Source organism: Ostrea edulis, chromosome 2, assembly GCF_947568905.1.
Source record: "Ostrea edulis chromosome 2, xbOstEdul1.1, whole genome shotgun sequence".
Classification (NCBI taxonomy): Eukaryota; Metazoa; Mollusca; class Bivalvia; order Ostreida; family Ostreidae; genus Ostrea; species Ostrea edulis.
This window is the reverse complement of record NC_079165.1, coordinates 37,771,750-37,799,252: the sequence shown is the minus strand read 5'-3', so window position 1 is coordinate 37,799,252 and position 27,503 is coordinate 37,771,750. Positions and strand designations below refer to the sequence as shown.

At 34.5% G+C, this 27,503-nt stretch overlaps 1 protein-coding gene across 2 annotated transcripts; it reads right to left on the bottom strand.

Annotated features, from left to right (window-relative positions):
* Positions 1-511: 511 nt before the first annotated feature.
* LOC125679103 (coiled-coil domain-containing protein 18-like) lies at positions 512-27,280 on the bottom strand. 2 transcript variants are annotated; one of them, XM_056153922.1, is made up of 30 exons: positions 26,804-27,280; positions 25,501-25,711; positions 23,992-24,168; positions 22,545-22,783; positions 21,471-21,567; positions 21,090-21,211; positions 19,515-19,618; positions 17,319-17,506; positions 16,749-16,936; positions 15,187-15,323; positions 14,323-14,543; positions 13,309-13,560; positions 12,429-12,563; positions 11,712-11,906; positions 11,228-11,284; positions 10,440-10,607; positions 10,048-10,190; positions 9,652-9,815; positions 8,809-8,906; positions 7,803-7,918; positions 7,166-7,265; positions 6,871-6,987; positions 5,559-5,702; positions 4,916-4,995; positions 4,290-4,407; positions 3,950-4,093; positions 3,425-3,637; positions 2,613-3,192; positions 1,251-1,329; positions 512-1,086 (listed from the first exon to the last, which is right to left on the bottom strand). In XM_056153922.1, exons 1-30 carry the CDS (start codon positions 26,926-26,928, stop codon positions 987-989), a joined length of 4,812 nt encoding a protein of 1,603 aa, XP_056009897.1. In that variant the 5' UTR covers positions 26,929-27,280; the 3' UTR covers positions 512-986. The 2 variants fall into 2 exon arrangements, with proteins under 2 accessions (XP_056009897.1, XP_048774009.2); XM_048918052.2 differs by lacking the exon at positions 11,228-11,284 and having other exon boundaries at positions 26,804-27,270.
* Between the last annotated feature and the right edge of the window lie 223 nt (positions 27,281-27,503).

The following is a 27,503-nucleotide window of genomic DNA, read 5'->3' as shown; positions in this document are numbered from 1 at the left end:
GCATGCACAGGCTGATTATCATAGGGCTTCCATCTATTTTGTCCTATAGTCAACATCACTCAAGGCCTGCTAGTGAGCAGAAAATAATTATGAAAAAGCCAACTTCCTGTCAGAAAATTAAACTTGATAGTTGATGGACTGATCACTTGCATGTACTAGTTAACTGAAGAGAATTTACAATGAAATTCCCCCCCCCCCCCCCCCCCAAAAGAAATTCTGGAAAACTGTCAATGCATGCACAGGCTGATTATCATAGGGCTTCCATCTATTTTGTCCTATAGTCAACATCACTCAAGGCCTGCTAGTGAGCAGAAAATAATTATGAAAAAGCCAACTTCCTGTCAGAAAATTAAACTTGATAGTTGATGGACTGATCACTTGCATGTACTAGTTAACTGAAGAGAATTTACAATGAAATTTACTCCAGTAAGATTTGATATCAACCACTGAATACAAGCCTCCATAGTTAAATATATTTGAATGATTCGAAAAAAGAATCAAAGCTGACATCGATATTTGTAAAATTCTCCCGTATTTTATTGTACATGTAAAAATCAATATTATATATGTTACATGTATCAACAAGATAAACACTATAGTACAAACAAGATTCCTAACAAATTATAAATAAATAAATGCTCTGGTTTGGTCATCAGCTCACAATGCAGAGGTGCTAAATGAAAGGGTGTGCCAAAACTATCACCTACAATCACATGATTTCACTGTCCAGTGTTCACAATATTGATTATGGAAGAGTGACATTACTCCAGTGTTAATGTGAACAGTTCATCTTCAAACTTTGTTGGTATGATACGCTGTACATAAACTGGATTTCATTGCATATGTTGTAATAGAGGCTTACTTTCACTTTTTTGTTTAAAGTAGATCTTATTTCAAAACTAAAGGCCACAGATAAATGCATGAAAATATGTTGTGGTCATGATAAAATATCTTTGGTACCAGAAATGTCTAAGATCTAATTTCTACTAGGAATGGATAGCACCATCATCAAGATGTTTTAACTGTTGATCAATTAGCTTCTGTCTCATTTCATTAGCTCTTAATTTCTCCTGAAGTTCATAGATCCTGCAAAACAGACATAAAAAAAACTTAAATGTTGAAGAACTGTATCACTATATTACACATATATACCAATAATTCTTGCTAAAAATAGATGTTGATAGAAATGTTTTCGAGTCTATGATGATTAGGATGATGCATTACTTGAAAGACTTTCTGGAATTACTGACCCATGTGCAGAATCTGTATCAACTTTTCCCTGCTCAGTGTAGTGTGGACTCTTGTACATCCTCACTGCTGTCATGGGCTCTGTCGACAAAAATGGCTGAATTTTTACAACACCACAGACTAACATTACCTTTAGAAAGATTTGGATACCAGTAACTGTCTATGTGTACATGTACTTGGTCTGGATTTAAATTGATATATTAAAGCTCTCCATGTGTAGATGTACATTCTTCGGATTTAAATGGATAACTGTCCATGTGTACGTGTACTTTGTTTGGATTTACTAATTGTTCATGTGTACATGAACTTTGTTTGGATTTAAATGGATAACTGTCCATGTGTACATGTACTTCGTTTGGATTTATATGGATAACTCTCCATGTGTACATGTAATACGCAATTTCCGTTCTTTCCCTTTGTGGAACTCTTACGCACAGTGAGACACAAAACATACTATCGTCCACACGAGGTGGGTATAAATGCTTATCGCTGCCTTCATATATTGCCTAAAGGCCGATTAGCAGACATCATGCAACCACCCAAACTGCAGGGGAACACAATATTAGTAAGTTTATTTGTATTTAATAAAACAGCTCAAACAAAAATTGATAATCACCATTTTTCTTTGATTAGAATATCAACCGTGCAGAAGAGGATATAAAAATAATTTCATATTTAATCTAATGGCCTAATTCAATCAAATATTATTCTTAATATGATCAGTTTAATGTATACCAACAGCTGATATAAACAAAATTTACACTTTCATTAGTTTTATCCATATTTACATAGCTACTCTATAGTATATGTATACATCTTGTACCCACCCAAGCCTTCAACAGAACACTAAACGCACCTCTATCACAGAAGAGTTGATATCTCAGAAGTTGTGTATTGTACAGATTCAAATGGATTAACTGTCTAAGTACAGATGTACTTTGTGTGAATTTCATGTACTTTTTTGGATCTCAATGGATAACTAACTATCGGGTATCCATGTGTACATATACTTTCTTGGATTTAAATGGACTGCTGTCCATGTGTACATGTACATTTTTTGGATCTCAATGGATTGGTGTGTACTTATTTCTGTTCATCAGTGTGTACACTGTACATTATGTAGCATGCAGTTTGTAGGTGTGGGTATGGAGACTCTGTTCTTCATGTGTAGTCACTGATAATACACATTGATAACACAGAAAACTTTAAGGGACCTCCATCTCTAAATCATTTCTTACACGCATGCTAATATGCCTGTTGCAGTACACATATATACGTCTGTGCATTAATGTACATTTCAAACCACATCATCCAATCAAATTTCACGGATTTTGTAAAGCATACATGTATAGTACATATCTTACCTATTTCAAACTCTCCTGGCAGGTGATCAGATTTCCTTCCCTTTCCTTTCTGGGCAGCCAAATTACGAAAGTCTTTGTTGTTAATTCTATCACTAGCCCGAGGCACCCCTTTACTTCTCAAAGGAGTTTTACTCACAGCATTGTTCCTCCCTAAATTTGATTTTACCCATTTAACCTCCTCTTCATTTAACACTTCATCGAATTCATCAGTGTCTCCATCTTTAAAATGGACCTGTTGAGTCCGTTTTGATTCACCAGATTTAACATCTCTTGGCACTGGCAGCATGTAAAGGGCAGTATCATCTTCTGGCTCATGAAATTCTCCATGCAATTTCCCGGCTGTGGAATATGGCTCCTTCAGAATTCTCCGCCTCGCCGCAGGGGATACTGGGGCACTTCGAGATTCCTGAGAATCCACCTCACTTTGATTTTCTGACCCTTGTCTACGTTTAACAACTTCTGCTCCAATCATTGAACTCTGATACACAGATTCAGAATTGTTGTTGTTAGACATGTTCAGGGAAGCCATTGTTCTTTCCATTCCGGAGATTTTCGCTCTTAATCTGGCTATTTCAGAATCCTGTGATAAAAATAAGTATATGATATTGTGAAATTACTAACTAGTTCAACACATACACTAATTTTCATCAACTAATTCTTAAAAAAAAGAAGCTAGTTCTAGCAATCCTCTTTTTGATATTCCAATTTTTTTTTATTCTCAGCCATTCCTAATGGTATTTCACAGAGAAAATACTTTTAATATGAACGATAGCCTCTCATACAATGCACCTCTTTCTCCTTATCGTGGTTACCTTTATGATAAGAGATTCATTGGCCACCGAGGCCAGCTCCTTTTTGGCTATCATCTCGTCCTGTATGTTTTCAAGTTCCTTCTGTAGAATGTCAAACTGAGCCTGGTAGTGGATCTCTAGTTCCTTGATCTGTATCATCTTCTTCTCCAGCTCTCGCTCAATCTTCTCCTTATCCTCACTCAGGTGACTAATGGAGCGCTGCAGCTCATCCACCTGGAGCGCAGAACATGTTAATCCGTAAAAAATCAACACAACAAGCTAGTATATACTGCATGCTACACGTGCCAAGAAAAACGGAGTTAGAAGCCAATGATGTATAATATGAGTATGTTACATTTGAATTCCACTTCTGGTAAGGTGAAAAGACTTAAACATTGTTTTAACCTTGTGTCTACACCCACATATACAGACAGACTGATGAATGCACGTGGTGATTCCAGTAACATCCCCCATCCTCATTGTAAGGAATACAAAAATGAAAACAGAATCAGACCAATAAATATGTACGTGTCATTTTCCCCTCACCAGGACTTGGTGCTCCTCCCTGGCTCTCTCCATTTCTTCACTCCTGAGGCGAATCTCAGCATTCAGTCTGGTCTCGGCCTGTATTTCACGAGCTTTTGTGGCCCCAAGTTCCTCTTCCAGACGAGCTGTGTCCGTTTCTCTGGTCTATTTTGTGGGATAAATATCATGAAATCCAGCAAACATTGTCTCACAAAAACACATTAAAATTTCTATACTGAAACTGTTTACAGTACAACCGTTTACATATTCTGTATATATTCTCCTTTCAGAAAGTCTGCATTTTCTTTGCTTAGATTCTGTTTTAAATTGAACTGTGTCACTGGTCGATAACTCAGCTTACTTGTCGCACAATGTTAATTTCCTCCATTTCTCTCGTCAGGCGTTCATTTTCTCGGTTCACCTGAGCTAGCTGTCGTCTAGTTGACAGGAACTCTTTATGCTGTTGCTGCAACTGCTCTCTGTCAAATGTTGAGGAAGATTTTCATTTACTCATACTTTGTCAGAAATGTCATTATGATTCTTAAATAAAAATATTTCATGCCTGTATTTTGCAAGTGGGAAATATCAATCTGATAACTAATACTATTGTGAGTATCAAAGTTTATATGCATAAAAAAAATTTAATTACAAAATATACGTATGGGGAATAAATGTTTAGTTTGGTTAATTTCTCTAATATAGGGATGATTGAGCCAAATGGCAACTGCAAATATCCATTAAGAAGGATATAGAAAGTGAATGTCAATGTGATGAAGCAAAAGGCATACATGTATATTACACGTAAATTGGAGACAAAAATAAATTTCATCTACAAACATCATAGAAGTTTCCGGTTCTAGAAAGAGCATGATTAAGGGCACTCTCCTCTGAATGAAAATTTGTTAGGGCCATTACACAAAAAAGAAAACTTATCTAGGAAATGAATGGTCCCTATTTATCATTCTATGGTGAGTTTTTTTCAAATACCTCGTCAACCTCAGCTCTTGGGTAACTTCAACATTTTCATCTTTTTGCTCTTCCAATTTAAAGTGATGTCTTTCAACTGTCTGGAGAAATCAAGCATCCGAAATGTAAACAGTCAATTACACAAATTGTATGCAATATATAGTTGTAATAAGCCTTAAATTTTAATGACATGACACCTGTAAAATCTCTTCCCCAACAATACAACCGAAAAATGCTAATTTGACAAGTGTTTATTAATAAGAGCTAAGCAAGATGGACGTCCCCGAACAACATGGCATACAATCTTATAGCATTCCTGCAAAGGCTATTGAAGTAAGAGCACAAGGAACTTTAGAACACCTATTCCAGTGACCTTGATCTTATATACTCAGACGACCTTGAAACCAGTAGGAACCAAAAGTAGCATCCTTGCATAAGCATTTGAAATTGAATGAAAGCTGCACAAAATCTAATTTACACGAATGTTAAGACTATTCCTGCACTGGGAGACATACATGTACATCTTATGTCAGATTAGGCAGGCTGTCGGATTACACAGTGCAAAGAACACAAGGAAATATCATGAATGAAATTTGCATTGAAATGAACTACATTTCTGTTGGATAGATATATTGCAGGCTTAACTGTATCTGTATAATCCCACCTTTTCCAGCTCTTGTAGTTTGGCTGTCTTGGACTGGAGCTCTAAGCTCTGTTTCTTACACTGCTGGTCAGCATGTCTGTATTGGAGGGTCATCTCACCCAGCTGGGACTGGGTCTGCTGTAGTTTGTCATCCAGCTCCGCTATCTGAAGGGAATTCAAGACAATGACATTATACACAATTGAGAACATCAGTCAATTGAACACATATTTTCCATTCATTTGGGCTTTGCAATATTTTGTACATTCAATTAGTGAACTGTTGAAGTTTTTGTATATTTCTTTAACTGTGTTAACATTTCCCCTATAGTCTACTTGTGTCCAATCTTTGAAACAATTCAAACAATGATTTTGCTAAAATTATGGAAAAATTATTCAATAGAAAATTCAATGCAAACCCAAAATTTAAACTTTGGAAAAAAGAAAATTTGTTAAAAACATGCAATAATACCAACTGTTAAAGAAAATATTTACCATTACAATAGCAGTTTTTACACACTCTTGTTCACCTTCAACCCTAGTAGCCATATCATCCTTCAATTAAATGCCACAATACACACCCCCAGTGATTTTGGCCTACTGTTTGTTCAATTACAGTGATTTTAAACACGCATACAAATAAAAGGATTACATGTACATGAATCAGTTCTTTTTTTAAAAATTGGATTGCATAGCACAACTTTGACAACATCAAACGCAAAAAAAAAAAAAATAGAAATAATTTGTTTGATTGAAACTAATTAATTAAAAAAGAATAAGATAAGTTTTTAAAGTGCACATGCACTCAGTAATAGCAGGCCTATGGTAGCAATATTACAGTTAAACTTCGGTATCTCGAATGCCATGGATATGCGAAAGTGAATTAAAATCCAAAATTCATTTTCTTTAAATATTTTAACCTCAGTATCTCAAACCATCAGATATCTCAAATTTTTCCTCTGCACTACTGAGTTTGAGAAAACAAGGTTTGACTTTATTTACATGTGTAGCTTGGTAGCCTTGTCACAAGGGTAAAACCTACAACATATCAAAGCCCTGTTGCTTATCGCTCAGAAGTCCTAGGTGATTTTGATAAATAGTTATAAGTTGTAAAATGTGACACAGTTGGAGTCACCTTGTCACACATCTCTCACCGTCTGAGTATTGAAGCCCTCTCTCTCTTACAGTCCAAAAAGCTTTCACCCATGTTAAAGTTTTTTGGTCAGAGACAGACAGGCTCACAACTCTTATATTCAAAAAGCATAAAATGGACTCTAAGTGACATGTATACTGGTACATCAAACTAATGAAGTGAATCGTAATCATGACACCCCACCTGCTTGGTCCTCTCCTGAATTTCCAGCTCATACTTTTGCAGGGAACTTTCCAATGTCATAATTCTCTGCTTCATCTCGGTATGCTGTTCTTTAACAGTCGCACTCAGCTCATTCACCTTTGGACAGTAAACCATTATCTTTATAATAAATGTTTCAACTCCTTGAACAATAAGTACACTTTTATTACTGGACCTTGTTTTGGATTCACAAGCTAAATATGGGTCATGAAATAAAATCATAGGCTCACTATATTTACAACAGAATGAACTTTTCCTTGACATCTTCATGTTTTACCTGGGACGTCCTCTGTTGAAGCTCTCTCTGTCTGTCCTCTATAGCTTCTGAGAGCTCATGCACCTCATGTCTCTTTTCATTCAGCTCTTCCTGAGTTTTCCTTCATCATTGAGAAATAATTGAACAGTTTTGACAATAGGTCTTTACTATAGTGCTTTATCTTTGTATATTCATTTAGTACTGTAAATCATTCACATATTGAAAATTTTTATTGCTGCAATCCTGCCTTGGTGGATTTTATCAGTAGAGCATAATTTTTCTAAATGTTCAGTCTGTTTATTACCAAGTATTCTATATGTGTAAAATTATTTTAAAAGAGAACTTTATTACAAGCCAAGTTGACCTAGAAAATTCATGCAAAACTAAAAAGGTATTGCAATATAAAAATATGATTAACATTACATACAGGTAAGTATTACAATATTTTTGGCAAACATGCACATACATTTAAAACTATACTCTTAACATTTCATAGGCTTTCAAAATACACAACAAAAAAAGTTTAAAGGTACGTATGCATTCACATGTCATTTCCCACTGTAAGTGGTACAAAAATTAATGAGCCAGTCTGGATACAGAGAATGCTCCTGATTATGTAATCCTCTACCCTAAAACAAAGTACTTTTTTCCCCTTTACCTGAGAGTGTCCTTCATGTCTTCAATCATCTCCTCCTTGGCTTGGTTCTCGCGGACGACCTTCTGAAGTTTGTCTGATGTATCCTCGCTTTGCTCTATGGCTTGCTTTTGAGATACCTACAAAGTAACCATTCACATACATAACAGCAGTTTGCATGGTCAGGGTGTCATCATCATGCTTTGTAGTTTGAATGTTAGAGAATCACCGATTTAAAATAGAGATTCTTTTCAACACCTTCCTCTGATCTAACCTTTGTACACATGTAATGGCTAGATTGCAACTCATTCTATTTCTTAATATGCATTATGACAGAACTTTAAGAAAAATAATTTCAGTTTTGATCATTTCATTTTCTCACACCTAAATGGATACATGTACCTGCATCCAACTGACTTTAAATGGTAATAAATTGTTGTTCAATAAGGAGGAATAACATGCCCAAAAAAATTTGACATTGATGAAAAGTGGAGGATATGTACAACAATATTTTGAAATTGTAAACTTTAAAATTTGCTTTAAAAAAAATGCAGTTTTAGTATAAAGTAATCTGAAAAAATTTATAACCCCTGCAGGACTCCAACCCACAATCTACAAATCTGCAGTCAACATGTCAACCAAATGAGCTACCCAGCTAGGCAATCAAATTTTAAAGGAATGCACAAGTATTGCTAACATTTATAGTTTTATTCATGTTTTAAAAGGAAGTCAGCCATTATGATGATGTAGTATACCTCCTTAATGTTCTAAATTCAAATATTGAAATAAACATGTACAGTTGAACCTTGGTATCTTGAGTACCATGGATATGTTGAACTGAGTTGGAAGTCCCAACTACGGTACATTTTCTTTATGTATTTTAACCTCAATATCTTAACCCCCTAGGATATCTCAAAGTTTTTTCTCTGCCCCATCATATTTGAGATAATGAGGCTTGACTGCAAAAAGGCAATCATTGTAGTCCAAATGATCAAGAAAATTAGCAATACATGTAATATCTCAAACTAACCTGTAACCTCTTAACCTCACTGTCAAGGTCACTGACCAACTGTGTTTGCTGATCCATATCTTCTGTTTTCTTTTGAATCTGGTCTTCATAATCATTCACTGAAAATACAGTACATGTAGTTCAGAGTGCACAATGATTAAGTTCACATAATTTATACATGCAGATTTTCATTCATGCTTTTCATTTACCGAAAGATTCATATTCATTTTTTCTGCTGTAAGGGGTGAAAGATTTGTATTATGGGTAAAGTATTCTGAAAAGACCTCCGTGAATCTCACATGGTTCAATCTAAGAAAAGAGTAATGATGGGTACTGTCTATTGACATATTCAGTAAATTTTCATTCTTTTTTTTTAATTCATCAAAATATCTATCATCTATTTTCATTTTTTTCTGCTTTATTTGGTGAAGACACTGTATTTTGGGTACAATGAAAAGGACTCTGTGAATTCTATATGACTTCATCTATTGAGAATTATGAATAGGTATTGCTCATTACCAAATTCAATCTTTACATGAATGAAATACTGTTTTACACTATGGCTTCTATATAATATACAATATAAGGTATAAATCTCCTTATCACCATCCCGAATCCTCTCACATCCAGCAATCCACTATAAACCTATTTCTATTTTCTGCTCCAGCTGTACCCTGAGGTCCCTTATGTCCTTCTCTAGTTTAGACAATCCACTAACCTATTTCTATTTTCTGCTCCAGCTGTACCCTGAAGTCCCTTATGTCCTTCTCTAGTTTAGACAATCCACTAACCTATTTCTATTTTCTGCTCCAGCTGTACCCTGAGGTCCCTTATGTCCTTCTCTAGTTTAGACAATCCACTAACCTATTTCTATTTTCTGCTCTAGCTGTACCCTGAGGTCCCTTATGTCCTTCTCTAGTTTAGACATCCGCTTGACCTTGTCATCATTTCCCTCCTGTTCATCCTGAAGCTGCTGCTCCAACATATTGATTTCTTCATTCATATTTTTCTTCTCCACCTCTAACTCCCTGTAAAATCAATATGCTAACTTTGACTCAGAAATCAAAACAGTTTTGCAAGAAACCAATGAAAACAAAATAAAATATGGTTTCTGCTTCAACTTTTTGCTGGGAAATAAATTTCATATCAATATCCTAACTTTTACAATTATAAAGCAAAATGGATTTCATAACAAAGGAAATAATTTTGTCATCCATTGTAATTTTGATTTTGGGATGGTGGCATTGTCAGACAGCATACCTGAGAGCATCTGTGAGTTTATTAATGGTCACTGTTCTGTGCTCGAGGTCTTCACAGGCTTGTTTGAGCTTCTTTTCCGTCATCTGAGATTCTGTCATGGCCTGAGCTTTCTGAGTCAATAGCTGATGTTCCAGCTGGGACACCTTCAATGATGAAAAGATTCATGAATGAGCCAGAGCTAGCCTAATGAAGCATGCTATACAAGGTAAAATTAGTACACTGAAAATTGTTTCATCTAAATATTCTAAGAATAAAATACCTTCAGAAATTTTAATTCTTAAACCTATATACGCAAAGTTTAATTAAACACACAATATATTTCATCATTTACTTTTCAATATTAAAGCAATTTTGTCATAACAATATTCTTTGACTTATCTGTATTCTCTGACCTGTTTCCCCAGTTCTGATTGGATGTCTTCCAGTTCAGCGATTCTGGTCGTACTCTGTTGAAGCATGGTTTGGTGTTCAAAAACAGTTTTCTCCAAGTTAATGTTTTCTTGGTACTTGTCTTCCAATGCTTTCTGGATTTGTTTTATATGCCTTTCCATTTTATTTACCTTGCAAAAAAACAATATGTCTTTCTGATCATCATTCAACATATTTTAACATGAATCAAAGATCATGCTTTAGTTTTCAATTCTTTTAAATACCCACACATGTATTGTTGCATTCTTCATCTAAATTGCATAAATGTATGGTAGGAACTAACAACTATCCTTAAATCTTTTAGAAGTTTTTAAATGTCTGCCACAGTACTCTTCTTCAGAATAAATATAAAGTTCATTATACAACTGTATTTGGCAAAATGGTATACCATTAATTAACATCATATATGAAATTCACTCATTAACATCTTTCAATGAAAAACATGAATTGGTCAGTAAAATGAAAATGTGGGTGAACTATGGAAACTATTAAAGTGTTGAGTTGTGATATGACGAAGTGATGGGCATGAGGTTTATTGAATGGACCACACATTTTTTTTAAAGAGTAAAGATCACCACAAAACTAGCACATACGATTTGAAAAAAAATATACAACTGAATTAAAACACAATAGTCGTCCTACACTTTCAAGGAATATATGATTATTCTGTTAAAAATCTACAGTTTCCGACTAAAAACAACCACACTGAAGCCTGATGCTGGTACAGTTAGTACAGCGGACAGAGACCTACATGATATATACGCCAGGTAGAAGTTGTATAAAGGTCAGGGGAGTCCTCAATTATTACCTACAAAACACCTCTATCTTAAAGCTTTCCAGTTGTTTGGATTTTATGTTTATCCAAGTAATCAGCACTTGAAAAAGCATATTTTCATTGTTTAAAAGATTTATTAATAAACCATCACTTGAAATTTTGTTGAAAGGATTTAGATTGCCTTGTACATGTACTTAATGAGAAGTTTTTTTTTTTACCTTAAGAGAAAAAAAATCTGCATCCTGAGTAAAACTATAATCAATATGTATTTCCTAAGCCATTGTGCACTAATACTGAATGGTCAATCTGAAACACTCTTGTCTTATTAACATATACTGTGTTCATGTACTTTCTAACAACTTTGCCACACTAAAATGAGTCAGTTTGTGTAAATACATGTACATGTGCAAGTTTATGCCATGTTAAAATCAGCAGCTACGAGCAGAGTGCTTATAATTACCATTTCTTCTTTGTGCCTGATGTCTCGGTCGTACTTGTCTCGAGATTCTTCCAAAGCTCCGAGATACGTCTTGACTTCCTCCTTGCACTGAAACAGAGCTGCCTCCAGCTGTTTCATTTGTGAGGTTCCCTCATTAGCCTGAGATTCTAACTGTCGGAGGGCAAAATGACTTTGTTGTGTTTGAACTTCTAATTTCTAGATGTGAAGTATGATAATTACAGTCAGTGTAGACTTAAAGAAATGAAAGTGTACAACAAATAAAATTGAGACCAGAGACCCATATTATGAAAACATTACATGGACACATTGCCAAGATATCATATTGACTTCCGTGTATATATCTGACTTTCCATTATTTAATTAGCTCTTTATGAGTATTTAATAGTTGCACAAATTTCAGAATAGCCAGTTGATTTAAAAATAGATCGATTTTCAGCTTCCAACTTTTTAATTCATGTCCTACATTAAACTACTGTAGATACACTACATTTGGCTTTGTATTCTTTTTAAGTATCTTTAGCTAAATAAAGTTTCCGTTAATTTAATACATAACTAAACGCTTCTAATATTTTAAAAGTACTGTACATTGCAGCACTTTCAAAATAAGAGAAAAACACTACATCAAATCCACTCTAAATTGGAGAAACCCATTTTCTGCTAAATATTGACCTCACTGTTAATACAATTCATTTACTGCATGTTGAAAATATGAATTACCTCCTTAGTTTTATCAAGTTCTTTCTGTAATTTCTTCACTTGCGAGTTCCTCCCTTCAAGCTCTCTTTTATAGTGAGTCAGTTGGGTTGAGTTTTCCTCAAATACTGATGATTTATTTTCCATCTCCTTCTGGATCTGAAAAATAGTTGTTCATAATCTGATGTTTAGATAATAAAGAATCTGCATTGATATAAACATTGAAAAAACAAGAGCTATGCTCATACTGCAAAATACACCTGTCCAATTTATTCACTAATGCAGAAGTAATCAAAGAAAGGATTAAGTAAACCAGTCTTTGATAAAGAGAAGAGTCTGATAGTTTCTCGAGACACTTTTAATAATACTGAAGAGTGTGAATAAAATGTTATTCTAAAGATGGCTTTGTTGAACATCAAATTGAATAAAGATTTCTTATTAAAGTTTAACTTGAGAAGTAAAATCGTTACATTTCATATATACTTGGCACCAATACCATTGGAAACAACACAAAATCTGATCATCCTAGCCTTATTAGTATTTTTCCCTTCATGATTACCCATGAAATTATTGACCTTTAACCTTGAAAAATCATAGGCATCTTCCTTTCACAATGGGGAAACATATGTAGTAGGCTTGATTATCCTCGCCTTATTAGTATTCTTTTTATCCTTCTCACAAGTTGCTGATGAGTAAACAGACATACAACCAAACACAGAAAAACTGCACCATTACACAACCTGTATACAATGGTTAAATATGTGTATCAAGTTTGGTTCTTCTAACCATATTAGCAGTTTCTATCTTGTTTTATGTCTAACAAAAAAATTACACATTACACAGGCTGTTTGGAGCATATATACCAGATTTAATAATCCTAATCACACATTTCCAATGCCCTTACCATGTCTATCTGTTTCTCGTAATCTCTGCACTGCTCCTGGTGTAGCTGCTGGTTCTTGTCACCCGTGCTCTTGAGTTGATGGAGACTCTGTTGTTTTTCCTTCAGTTCTACCTGAGTCCTTGTGATCTCTTCATCTCTGAAAGTGACATCATGCTCCAGCTGTTTGATCCTGGATACACAATTTGAAAACTCGGCAGACTTTTCATCCAGTTGTTCTTCTAACTGGTGGATCTGAGATGATTTCTTCCTTACCTATTGAAGACATACATGTACAATTTGGTAAACATACTTTTCTATGACAACTACTTCTGGTAGATATGTCATCTGAAATTGACATGTGTGTATGCATTGCTATTTCATTTGATGGAAATCAAAACTGTATATCCCCCCCCCAAAAAAAAACCCAGTTTACTTTTGAAATTCAAATTGAATCAAATTGCTATTGATTAATTCAGTGTATCCATTCAGTTGATAAAAATTGGGAATTTCCCTTCATGTCAACAAATGAGATTTATTTTCACATAAACATTAAATAAACTATATTTTAAAGAATAAATAAGTATTCTTTGTTTACAATTTTACAGACTAGTGCCATTTTATTGACCTCTACTTTCTACCTAAGAGGAAGTGAAAAAATTAGTAAACTTGTTCGATGTACAGTGTATCATAGAAAGCAAATTACAAGCTTCAAATTACAAAGACTTGCAGCTGGTTACTGGGCATTTTTTAGACTGAAAATTTGGAAAAATTTGACATTGACTATGGTATTATTTATCAGTACAAGTTACATATAGAAAATACAATGCTGTTAATTATCGTGCATCATTATTTTACGAAAACATTGTTTGTTACTAGGCTTCATTACAAGTTTTCTCCCCCAAAGAATCAAACTTTTTGTGATTTTAATTGATCCACAAAATTGCTATAAATTCATCTGAAGCAAAAATAATTTGATTGACTGTATATTGCATACGTACAATAGAACATGTTTTACGTCCTAACAAATAAACTTACTTCCCGTTCCAGATTGCTTATCTCAGAACATTTGTGGTTGATTTGTTCTTGAAGCTCAATCAGCTGTGAGTTCCTTTGAGTGATCCTAGTCTCAAAGGATGAGTTCTGAGCTTCTCTGTCCCCTATCTCTCTTTTTAACTCAGTAATCTCCCCTACCAGCCTAGACTTGTCAGCCTCATACTGAGACACAAGCATCTCCAATTCTTGGACCCTGTGAGCACCTGTTCCAAACAAAAAGATATTGGTATATACATCAACATACATGTAAATACACACATGTAAATTTCTAATGCAATGAAACTTATTCAAATTCAATAGCAATAAAACTGATATATACATTATTATACATACTTAACAGAGAAATTCCAAAAAAAAAAAAAAAATTGTCATATTTTAAATATGTCAAATTATATTTCTAAATACAAGTAAGACCCATCACAAGGATTCTGGGGGGAAAAGAAGTTTTGGTAAAACATAATAATACAAGAATACTGTTTGGTATCAAACTAAAGGAGTCTGAAAATGCAAAAGAAAAGAAAAAAGTAAAAAACAAAAACCCGGTAGTGAGGACATAAAAGTATTTAAACTGAAACACAAAACCTTCAATCTTTTCTGTCCCTGTAAGAAACATGGAAATATATTCTTAGAATTTGTAATGCTAAGCTTTAAAAACATTAAAATTCATTTTAAAAAGCATTTTTAATCAAACAAGGTATCAGTACTCAACAGTTCATGCATTTGTACCTTATTCCGAGTAAATAATGTACATGTACTTTATCATCTAAATTCTTGTGAAGCACCTTCTAGTACTGCTTAAGTCTGGTAAACACTGGGTGATTCAGTTCCCAGTCATTGGTCACTGACCTTGATGTTTATTCTCCAGCATGCTTGTAAGTTCCTGTCGGAGACTCTCTATCAGCACAGTCTGACTACTGGCCTCCTGTGACTGTAAGCAGGACTGGAGACGCTGTATCTCTGCATCCTTCATCGCTAACTGCATCCTGTTCATCAGAGGATAACTCGTACACATCAGTGTTATTTCATTGATCCCAATATACACATACACTCTTACTTTCACAATTATTTTGATAGAAATAGACCTTCAAATTCTGCTTATCATAGAATTTGACACAGCAGTACACACATCACATATTGTAGGCATGTATAACAATATCGATATCAATGTGATGTTTTGTTTGACTGCTCTCAAACCAGTTTTAGTCAATTTGGTTTTCAGCTAAAGAGAGAAATTTCAAACACATTACGTATCTGACAATATCAGGACACCATTTTCTGTCTCCTATACACATTCACTCTTGTTTTTTTCTTGAGCATTCTCACTAACTGAAACTGAAGGTTAACATATCATAAACTTACTACTTTTGAAATGGGCTAATCACTGCGTATGAATACAATGACCTAACATTATTAAAATGGAAATATAAGAAATATCTACCAGTTTTTGAAAGTCTATCAGATGATGGACCTCTAGCCTCTTCTCACCGGCTTATTCTTTATGCTAGCGTTAATGTGCTCTATGTGCCGGTGTGAAGAGGAAAGAGGCTTGAGTTACACATGTATCATCTCATTATACATTCCAAAACTGAAAGACGGTTGTTAAATACACACACATGTAACATGTGTTTCAACACACACTTTTACAGATGGAGCACAAATGTTATTGGAAACTCATAAACTGAGGATTAAAGGTAAACTATTGCAATGTGGCAGCTTTTGTTGGTAAGCCATGGACCCCCCCTACCCCTCCCAAGTCCTATCTAGAACACAAAAATTGATAATTATGCACAAAACAAGTTTATAGATAATACTCTTGAAATAAAGATACATACACAATGTATAACTGTCTGGCTTGTTTGATTTTATGAGGAGATTAAATGCATTAGAAACAAAGGAAAATATAGACTTTCCAAATTCTTCAATAGTTGCGTCCCTTTAGCAAAACTTTTAGACTAAAAATTAATTGCCATCACAAGTACTATGTGATATACACAGAAAATGGTTTATCTACAAATTCCTTTAATTGCTGTCATGTTTTGCTTAACACAAAATTACCAAAATGATATAATATAAACAATTAATGATAAAATAAATTGGAACTTTGGTCATCAAACATTCATGTTTTGTTTATCATTAACTTATTTTAAAATAACACAGATCAAAATACATGTACAACAATGAATATTTCCAATGAATACCATTTTATTTGACCTGTGAGTCCTTGAATTAGAATTTATCACAAGCACCTATGCTTCCATTGCATTTATTCCAAATAATTCATACAAACTGGACAGTTGTTTTTTGGCAAGTATTTCACTACGAAATGGAATACAAAGCCAGACATGGGAAAATGTACGAAATCTTTCTTAGGTGATTTTTAAAATAGACTATTCCCATTTTGTTGATACCTGAGATCCTGCAGAATGGCCCTGGCCCCTCCAGGGGCTGTCGAAACTTGTTCACTTGCTCCATACTCTGCCCCTCCTGATTTATAGAACGTGGGTAACCCCATGTCATGGGACTGACCTCTGGAAGAGTCTGCAACAGCTCGAACACTAACACTATACACTCCACTGTCATTGAAGCTTGCTCCTCTCTAAAACATGAAATACTGTACATTCAAATATTGACAAATTGATGCTTTACACTGTCATACTTGTGTTTCCAAGCGGCTAAAGTGCATTTACAGTGCATAAATAGTGACATATGCTTAAATAGGCAACTTTGAACATTCTTGACTTCCTGTTTGGACTTACTCTGAATCTGAACTTACACTCTGAGACTTGTTCTGACTTACACTGATTCTGAACTTACACTCTGAGACTTGTTTTGACTTACTCTGATTCTGAACTTACACTCTGAGACTTGTTCTGACTTACTCTGAATCTGAACTTACACTCTGAGACTTGTTTTGACTTACTCTGATTCTGAACTTACACTCTGAGACTTGTTCTGACTTACTCTGAATCTGAACTTACACTCTGAGACTTGTTCTGATTTTGGACTTGCTGAGCCAGCTGCTCCAGTTGTGACAACATGGTCCTGCTCTCTTCTATCTCCTGTTGACACACTGATAGCTGCTCCCTCTGGTGGTCAACCTGACTCTGAAGTCTAGAATTCTCTTTCTTAAGACTCTCCATTTGCAAAGAGTCTGTCTCTAGCCTGCCTATATTTTCAAGAAAATTCTCACAATATACACATGTACTCTGTCCAACACCAAAAAATGCTCTTTCTGATAAAAACTGAGATGTAGAACAAGTACCATATATACTCGCCTATAAGTCGGTCCGCCTATAAGTCGGTTGCATTTTTTATGGTTATTTTGTAGGAATTTGCCATTGACCCGCATATAAGTCGGTACAAATTTTTGTCAGAATCGGTTGACAATTTCAAGTCAATGCTCTAGTGTTTTTACCTATGTTTCAAAAAATATTTTGAGAAATTAATAATTATGAGGTGCTCAATATCCAAGCCATATATGTTTGGGGTTTAAACACAACCCTTGATCTATTATGGGCAATGATCCCTTGTTTACCTCAGCAATTATGGTCTCCTAATTACCAGTACCTGACACCGTGTTTACTTAGTGGCACCTCCATAATTGCTGAGGTCAAGGGTCGCGATAAACGATAGATTAGTTGAATTGAAAGTATTAGTTACCGGTATGTAAATTTTTTTTTAACTAAATAAAAATATGTAAATACTTGTACTTTATACATAATTTTAAAACACATAAACAATACACTATGTCTAGATATTTGTGAACAATAATCATTTGTGTGGTAGTCAGTGCTCGAGCTGGGCTTCGTCATTTTCGCCAATGGCGAATTTTTTTCAAAAATGGCGAAAAAAGAATTAAAGTGGCGAAAATCCCTTTTTGCAATAATTTGTATTTTAAAATCTGTCTTGTGTTTTCCTTTGTCAGTGACACATTATTGCCTGTTTGTTTATGCAGTCAAAATCTGTTTACTCAGTCAACGCATGCGACCGGAAATCTCGCGTCGCTCCAGTGCACACAGAGCTGGTCACGAAGCCAGATAATAGCCTCAGGTAATCTATGGCTGCAAAAAAGTCGGTGATTATGAAATAAAGTACATCGGACAGCTGTGTACCCTGCTGTGGTCAATTGTTTAACATTTAAAATCTCATTCATTATCGTGTTATCATCTCCACATTAATGTCAATTCTTAACTACAGAACCGACCAGTAATTAAATTGACCGTATTATTGTGTATAAGGTATATACATCAATTGTTTGTTTTTGCGACCAAGTTCGTTGATTACAAGATTTTGATTTCTTTGATTTTAGTTAGAATATTTCATAAACGCATTGTACCGCATTGGTCGGTCACCATTGATATGGACATAGCAATTTTGATAAATAATTTTCTTTGAAGTTCGGTGCGCAACAGTATAAAAATGCTAATTTCATAAGACTATGCACCCCATTCTATTTTGACACTAAACTTGTAGCTTCTGACCCTAGTCAGTCTAAAATTAAAAAAATATCTATGTTTGGCTTTACAGTCACCCCACCGGCTCAAACATCTGATTCTGTCCAAATTGCAAAATCTACCATACCAAAACGGAAATTTAATAGGGATTGGTTGAGATACGACTCTAAATTGGGCTTGATGTTTTGTGACATCTGCATTTCGGGCAATGTAGACAATGCTTTCAATGAGGGGTGTAGCATCATGAAGTTTATATTTATATGATTTATTACCTGATTTTTGATTTCCACAATAGAATTTAATTATCAAACAAATTAACTTCTTATTATTTCAGAAAGAAGTGTTTAGGTATGGTAGCTGGATATGATTAAGTAATGTAACTGATTCCAAATGCTAAAATCAGTGTAATGAATAAAATAATATGATGGAAATAATTGTAAAGCATGATATTATTTGCGCCGCGCCAACACCCCGAAAAAGTGGCGAAAGGGAATTTTGGTCCAGTGGGAGCACTGGTGGTAGTCCATGATAATCATCGGAGTTGTTTAAAAAACACTACATTACGCTGCCCAGAAAAATACCAATCTTCTTATGGCACGCCTACAAGTCGGACATAGAGTTTTGGACCAAAAATTGACTCCCAAAAATCCGACTTATAGGCGAGTATATATGGTACCCATAAAAAGTAAACAGTAACTTTAACACCTATAAATAACTTACTAAGTTTTGAGGAGTTTTTGCTTAATGATGATTTTAATTCTGTGTTCTGTTTTTCTAAGTCTCTTCGACTGTCTAATTCAACCTCTTCTAGAAGTTGTAATCTCCTGAAAGTAAAATCATGGCCATCTTTTAGTAAAAAGTTGATCAAATCTAAAATTTACATCATCTCAACTTATATCCATACACGTAATTGGTCATCTGGAAGACGCATACATGTATAATATTGTAGTCCTTTTAGATGAAAAACCCTCATTTCCCTAACATCAAGCAACACTCTTAGTGATATAAATTTATCAAGCTGTAGCTGTCAAGCCTCTTATTAAGTTTAAAGATTTCTATCTATATACTTCATCTCATTTCAACAAGAAAACAAATTTTTCAGTTCATTTTCATTTTGATTCTTAACAAAATTCAATATTTCCTGGAGGTCATGCCCCCTCATATTCAAAAGTATTTTGATATTGGACAACATATTAGAAGAAAAAGGCAGATGCTCAGGGAGTGTAAATAATGTTTTAATTAATTTCTCTCATCATTTGTTTACTATTATATGTAGATTCACTAATGGTTTGATACAACTAACTTTAATATACCTAATAACTTATGATCCATTAAGAATTCAATGGCACACAAGGCTTAATAACTCATTAAGTCTAATAATATATTTGATACAATCACATCCTGATCCTTTGATTTGACTAATGCTGTTTAATGCTTGATTTTATCAGTGGATATCCTTGCTTACAGAAAAGAACAAACTAAGAAACTGCAATTCAAATATACCGAGTCATAGTTATAAAAAAGTACTTTCAGTTGATGCTGGTCTTCATGTGGTTGTTATAGAAGAATTACAGTAAACTATAATTTACTAGTATTTGCTATAGCTGTAAGGAATCAGTCACTTGTCATGACCTTGAATTTCACCAGGAGTTGTATCACATTGTAACGAATTTCCCAGATGTATCATGAGATGTGTCACTAATCTCAGAAAGTTCTGACTATTTGTGTCAGCGATTCCAATGTGTCTGTCATATAGGTAACATAGTAGACACGATATAAAAAACAAAATTTATCTGTAAGCTTACTTGAAAATAAATTGAGAATAATATAAGGCAAAATGACACACCCCATATCAACCCAATACTCCAATGCCTACAGCCCTTGGGCTGATATTGGCATCTCAGGTTGATATGGGGTGTGATACAGATTTTGCCATGTATTGCTGTTTTTAGTATACATTTGAAAAGAACATCCACAATTCAAATGCAACTACATATATGCATTTTTAATCATTGAACATATATTTTTGTTGAATATCTGTTGCTCATCATTACATTAAAAAACCAATAAAACTGCTTCCAAGTGGAAAAAATCCAAGGTACTCCGAATGAAAACTACAGAGATGCTCCAGAATGGTAAAATAAAGGATGATAATACCGGTGTATAATAAAAGATGTATGCCCGTGTTCATGTCAGAGATGCAAAAATTCCATATGAAAAAAACCACAAATATATAATAAAAAGTTTTTAAACCTCATTTTAACTGATTTCCATTCACTAAAACATCTTCCTGACCTGATTTCCTCATTTTGACTTTTGATTTTGGCCTGAAGAAGTGAGATCCTTTCTAACAGATCCTCACGTTCCTGGTTAGCCTCCCCCAAGCTGTCTCGTAGGTAGTCCTCATTGTTCTCTAACTGAAAACAGGTAAAGCTTGTTCACGTACTTGATCTACATTTAAATATATGCAAGTGTACATATTGCAATGGAATGTTACATACATTGTAAATCAAAAATATGTACACACACATATTGTACATGTATCAAGCTTGTTTTACCTATAATGTTTGACATACTAGGTATTTATGTATTAGTATTTCAATATCTAAGATAATCAATGTATGATGATATGATACTTTTTTCCATTGGTTAATACCAGTTGTTTAGTAATTTTACCTTTCTGGTCTTATCTTTAGCTTTCTTTTGATAATCCTCTAAAGTCTCTTGAGCTTCAATGAAATTCTGCAAAGCCTCATCTCGCTGTACTTCTGCCCTGTGAGAGTCAATTTCAACCTTCATTCTGTGTCAATCTCCATTACCGTTAAATAATGCAATATTTACAGTACTTCACATATTACAAACTTTGTGGCATACAATAAACATACATGTATATAGTTTACAAATGACAATTTTTGCAATAGTTTAACACAATCAGACTGACATTAGAAAAGTCCTCAGCAAACGAGTCGACTGAAAACCCACAACTCAGAATTCAATAGTAAACAAATCTCCCTAACACAGAAATCAAAACCTCCCGAAAACAAGAATCAATAGTCCTCCTCAAATCTCCCTAACACAGAAATAAAAAATCAATAGTCCTCAAATTTCTCCAACACAAAAATCAAAACCTCCCTAAAACAAGAATCAATAGTCCTCCTCTAATCTCCCTAACACAGAAATCAAAACCTCCCAAAAACAAGAATCAATAGTCCTCAAATTTCTCTAACACAAAAATCAAAACCTCCAGAGGCTTTACCCCTCCCACACAAGGACTATGCGATAAACTAATTGGGTGCCTTAAAGTGGCCTTCAAATAAAAATTCCTGGAATAAACAAAATATGATCAAAAACTATTTGTGCGAACCCCAAGACCCACAATGATAAAAACTTTGGTGGTCCCTATGAAAAAAATGTCCATCAGTTCCAGAGTTCTGATAGCTTTCAAAAAATGTGAATTCACAAACCAATAATACACAAATTTCCTAAACCTTAAAACCAGTAGTACACAATCTCCTTAATATAAACATCAATACCACTCATATCTCCTCAATATAAACGTCAATAGTACACAATCTCCTTAATATAAACATCAATAGTACACCATCTCCTCAATATAAACATCAATAGTACACAATCTCCTCAATATAAACATCAATAGTACACAATCTCCTCAATATAAACATCAATAGTACACAATCTCCTCAATTTAAACATCAACAGTACACAATCTCCTCAATATAAACCCCTTACCCCTTTCTCTTCTTCTTTTCATCACTTAAATCTGTGCGGAGTTCCTCGATTTCTTGTTCAGTCTGTTTAATCTGCAGCTGATAGTCTGCATTTTGTCTCTGTAGCTTCTCATATCTTTCTTCTGCTTCTCTCAGGGCTTTGTCCTGTGAGTCAGTCTCTCCTTGCAGACCAACAATTTTATCCTCCAAATCTGGCAGACTCTGACGGTAGTCATCCAATTCCAAACTTAATTCCTGTACCTATTCAAAAAGCAAATTCAATGAACTATCACACCCTTCTGTCTACATCTGTTTGAGATCAGTTTGTATTATAGATAATGTAAATAGTCATGAAATGCATCACTTATACAGTTTTTGAATTACACTTACATGTACATGTATATTGAAGGCAATAATTTATCATATTCATTGGAAAATGTATACAATGAAAAAATAAATATACAAGTCGGAATCTGTACACGTCCATTCCAGCTTGGTTCTAATGTCTATTTTGTACATTTAAAATCTTGTGAGACCCAGATGTGGTGAGAATTTGGGCAACTCTTTGTAAAAAGTTGACAATCCTGTTAGTAATTGATTTGCAATGGTGTATCAATTTATTATTGTTTGCAAATGATTATGACATTGACTATCAAGACAAAGGAAAAGTACACACACACACCCCCTGAAATGAAAGATTTTAATGGAAATTCATTCCATTATTGTCTGCAAGAAAGCATAGAGAAGAAGGTAGACTAACAATCTGCCAATTTTAACCTTGAGTCTTTGATCAAAACAAATTTCTAATACTTGAAACTTTCCATGTAATTCTTCATATTTCATTTCATTTGAATGGCATTTACACCCTACATCCATTCTCTGGGGAGAATGGCCCAAGTTACATAAACTTTTTCTAATTCCCTTTTGCAAGAATTTTACAAGTGCATTTACGATCATGTATATTACTTTCAGAGTTAAACAAGATGGCTATGTCTTTTGTAGCCTCACCATACCCCCAGGGACCATGATTTGCTCAAACTTGAATCTACTCTATATCAAAACGTTTTCAAGTAACTTTTCTGGCCCAGTGGTTCTTGAGAAGATTTTCCCTATATATGTGTATGTAAAAGTTTGATCCCTATTGTGGCACCAACCTACCCCTAAGGGTCATGATTTTTACAAAGTTGAATCTGCACTATGACAGGAAGCTTTCATGTAAATGTAAACTTTTCTGACCCAGTGGTTCTTGAGAAAAATTTTAAATGACCCCATCCTATTTTTACATTTTCATGATTATCTCCACTTTGAAAGGGGCGTGGCCCTTCACTCAAGGATGATTTATACCTATTTTGATTGAAATTGGCAAAGTGGCCCTGGAGAAGATGAAAATGTAAAATGTTTACGGACAGACAGACACTTGAGATTTGATTATAAATCACTATACATTGTACATGCAGAGATAGCCATACCTTTGATTTGGCAGCATTTAACTCCTGGCTATATCTCTCCATCTCTTCCAGCAGTTTGTGGTTTTGTTGAAGCAGTTTTTTGTTGGCCTCCTTCATGTAGCGGATTTCTCCAGACTCCTGCTGAGAGCCCCTTTCCATCAACTGAACCCTGTTATATCTGTCTAGGCGACTCGGGGCCTGTCGACCAAAGATAATGTAATGATGTTATTCTAAAGATTCATATAATTTGGTAAACTACTCATCACTTCATTTAAATAATATATGCAGCGTTCTTTCTCTACTTTTTGGGAATAGCACCAAAATCCAATATGTATGTGCAATACGGGACTTTCGAGATACGGATCCACTCTGACTTTTATCGCGCGTTGAACGTAATTTGTAGGGCATGTCACTTCCAGATTACATTAACAACTAAGTAAACAAGCATGGAATTCTTCAATTGCTATCAAATTCCTGCATTTATATGCTATGTTTGAAAAAAAGGAATCACTACAACCATTATTATAGGAAAATGCATTTAATTTAAAATATGCCAGTTGGCGAGGGAAATACATTTAGGGAATATCTTGAGGATATCAGTAAAACTTCACGCCTTGCATCGCTTGATACGCATCTAAATGCAACTTTTCCCTTCCATCTAATTTACACCCAGGTACTAAGCACCAACAGTGATTTGGATCGTCATCGTGGGACTATGCATAGCTCTTTACGGGCCGTCTGCTAGCAAAACACCATTTGTATCGATGTCAACTTTCCCCTACAATTGGTTATTATCACGTGACCGTGGTGTATAAAAGTCAAATATAATCGGTCGTTCCGGCACATCCCGAAAGTTCCGTATTGTGTATAATTGACATGTATGGTTCATCTCTGACCAACAGCAGAAACTGCTAATTCCAGTTCGTGTATTGCAACTGCACAAAGTCAATGTCATTGAGAGAAAGAGTTTCTAAACTGACCATCATTCAGAAATGATAATTCTATCATAAAATATTTTTATTATAAATTTGCTTTGACAGTTTAATTGACTGGGACATTTAATTACCTACTATGCAACAAACTTAGTAGTTACTGTAAAAGTGGTTATTTACGTGGGGGGTTAAGTAGGCGTTTTTCGATGTCCAACATTATGCGTGGGGGAAAAATATGCGGTAATTGTATATACCATATCAAGTATTTATAACTATACACGTGGGGAAAATTTACACAATTATTACGTGATCGCATAATTAGTGTAAATTTCCCCAACGCGTAAATAACCACGTTTTAATACATTACTTGCAGACTAGCTTAGTTGGGGGCTGTACTTCACGGGTTTGACTATTTTTTTATTTTCACGGGTTTGACTACTTGAGGCATTGGACCCAAGCAGTATTCTTTACTGAGTTTTCATCACTAGAAATGAAAGTCCCAAGGTTGTTCTACTACACCTGGTGAATCTACATATGGGTGAAATATTCTGAAAACAATATGTTTGTCAACAAACAAAAGTAATCACAAAATACATGCCTGAGGTTTGTTAGGAGTGCTGGATGCATGCTGTATTCTTTCAAATCCAGCGTATGATGATTCTGGTAATGTGGCCAACCCAGACCTAATGCTGTCTCTGTCGCACGATACATCATGATGAAGGGGGTTCCTTATCAAATCATCCATTGTCATGACAAACCTTTCAGTAACAGGTACACTATTTAGTGTGGAAATGGACTCAACATCAGAGCTGAAGTAAATAATTTGTATTTCACTAATTGTATTGTATGACATAACAAGCATCTAACTAAACAAAAATGAGATAACCTTTCTGTAAAAGGCTTGATTTATATCTTTAACCAGGCGCATAGCTGCCTATGTGCAAGTACACAACTGTGTACACATCATTTGAAAGAGAGAGATATTTGCCGTTTAAATATTTGTGAATCAAAAATAAATTTATGCATTATGTAGTCCAGGTTTATAATTTAATCAGCATCATGATAATGTCCATTCAATCAAATTAAAGTCCTTTTATAATTTCGATTCATTAACATCATATCGAATATCACTTCAATGTACATCATGTATATATATGTAAATGTATTAAACCAATTAAAATGTCTTTTGTTATCAGTAAAATTTACTAAAACAAAGGAAAAAGATTGTGATTTCTTTTGGGGGGTAGGGGGTGACAAGAAACTCTGTTTATATGCACAAAAAATAGAAGTTTACAGGGGCTGGACCCACTGGGGGCCTAAAGGCGGCTTCCAGACCCCTTGCCATACTTTGCATACACTTCATTTTCTTTCTGACATTGCGCCTATTAACTATTGCAAGTATTAAATCAGATGATTCGGAAGTATATATTTATGAAAACAACACAAGATATAAAACATTATAGACATTTGCATGTCAAATTAGTACTTTTTAAAGTAAAATATTGAACATGAAAACATCTAATACCATGTAAGCATATATTTTTCTTTCAATCTAGAAAATGGAGTCCTTGTCTTTGATCAACAAAGTCATTAATACCAACTACATAAATCACACCACTGATAAAGCACATTGTGAGATTCAACAAGAGCCAAAGATCACTTATATTGATAAGGGGCTAAATATCTTTGCTTATATCTCTGAAGACATATGTCCTATACCCAGTTTTCGGTTTAGCTTCCAGGTATATATATTTTTGAATAACAATTTTTGTTTTTATAGAATTATTCAGAGAATCACCCAAATGGAAATCTCCATTCTTCAGCATAAATTTCAACCACTATCAGCACATTCCAAACATTCCCCACATTCTTAACGACCTGGATGTACAAAATGAACTTACTCATCATAATTCCCCTGTTTTTCAATCTTTGACAGCTTCTTCAAATTTCTCTCCGTGTCTGCCAATCGTTTCCTAAGGTCCTGAACATTTTGCATTAATAATTCCTGTGGTTCACAGTCCTCCATGGTCACAGAATGAAATAATATTGTCTATTTGGAAATCTATCAAATCATGAACTATCATTTTGGCAGGAAGCAAGGGCTATTGTTTATATTCAAAATACCCGTACTGCATAACCCATGTAACTGAGACATGATTGGGCTCGCACAATTTTCTTTTGACAGCAACATTGCAAAAAGAGAGTTACCTGAAATTCTTCTGACTACATAAAACCCACGTTAGCAAAACACAAAGTATTAAAGATAAGGAACTAATTATCAGTCATCTTTGTTGTGTCAAATGTGAATATTACAAGTACCCAAAATATATATTCTGCTAGCCGCCGTCTCTTCTTATTGGATGAATTTACGGTTAACCGGTATAAGGTAGTTCTTACGTCAACTAATTCGGTGGTCTTACACTATGAGGATTGGGGGGGGGGGGGGGGGGGTGCAAGTCTGCAAAACGTTTAAACGTTTTCCGTAGATTAGACTTATTCACACGTGTTATCCTTGAAAATTTTCCTCCATTTTAACGTATTTTTTAAATTGTAGATGACTATCAAACTAGGATTTTTATACACACGTGTTATAAATATTTC

Coding starts and splice junctions, on each gene's coding strand:
- LOC125679103 (XM_056153922.1), bottom strand. CDS start 26,928: ATGGAGGACTGTGAACCACAGGAATTATTAATGCAAAATGTTCAGGAC. Junction 11,285..11,711: donor TCAGGCACAAAGAAGAAATG/GTAATTATAAGC, acceptor GGTGTTTTGTAG/GTAATAATTGAGGACTCCCC. Junction 3,638..3,949: donor GGGAGGAGCACCAAGTCCTG/GTGAGGGGAAAA, acceptor TCTGCGCTCCAG/GTGGATGAGCTGCAGCGCTC.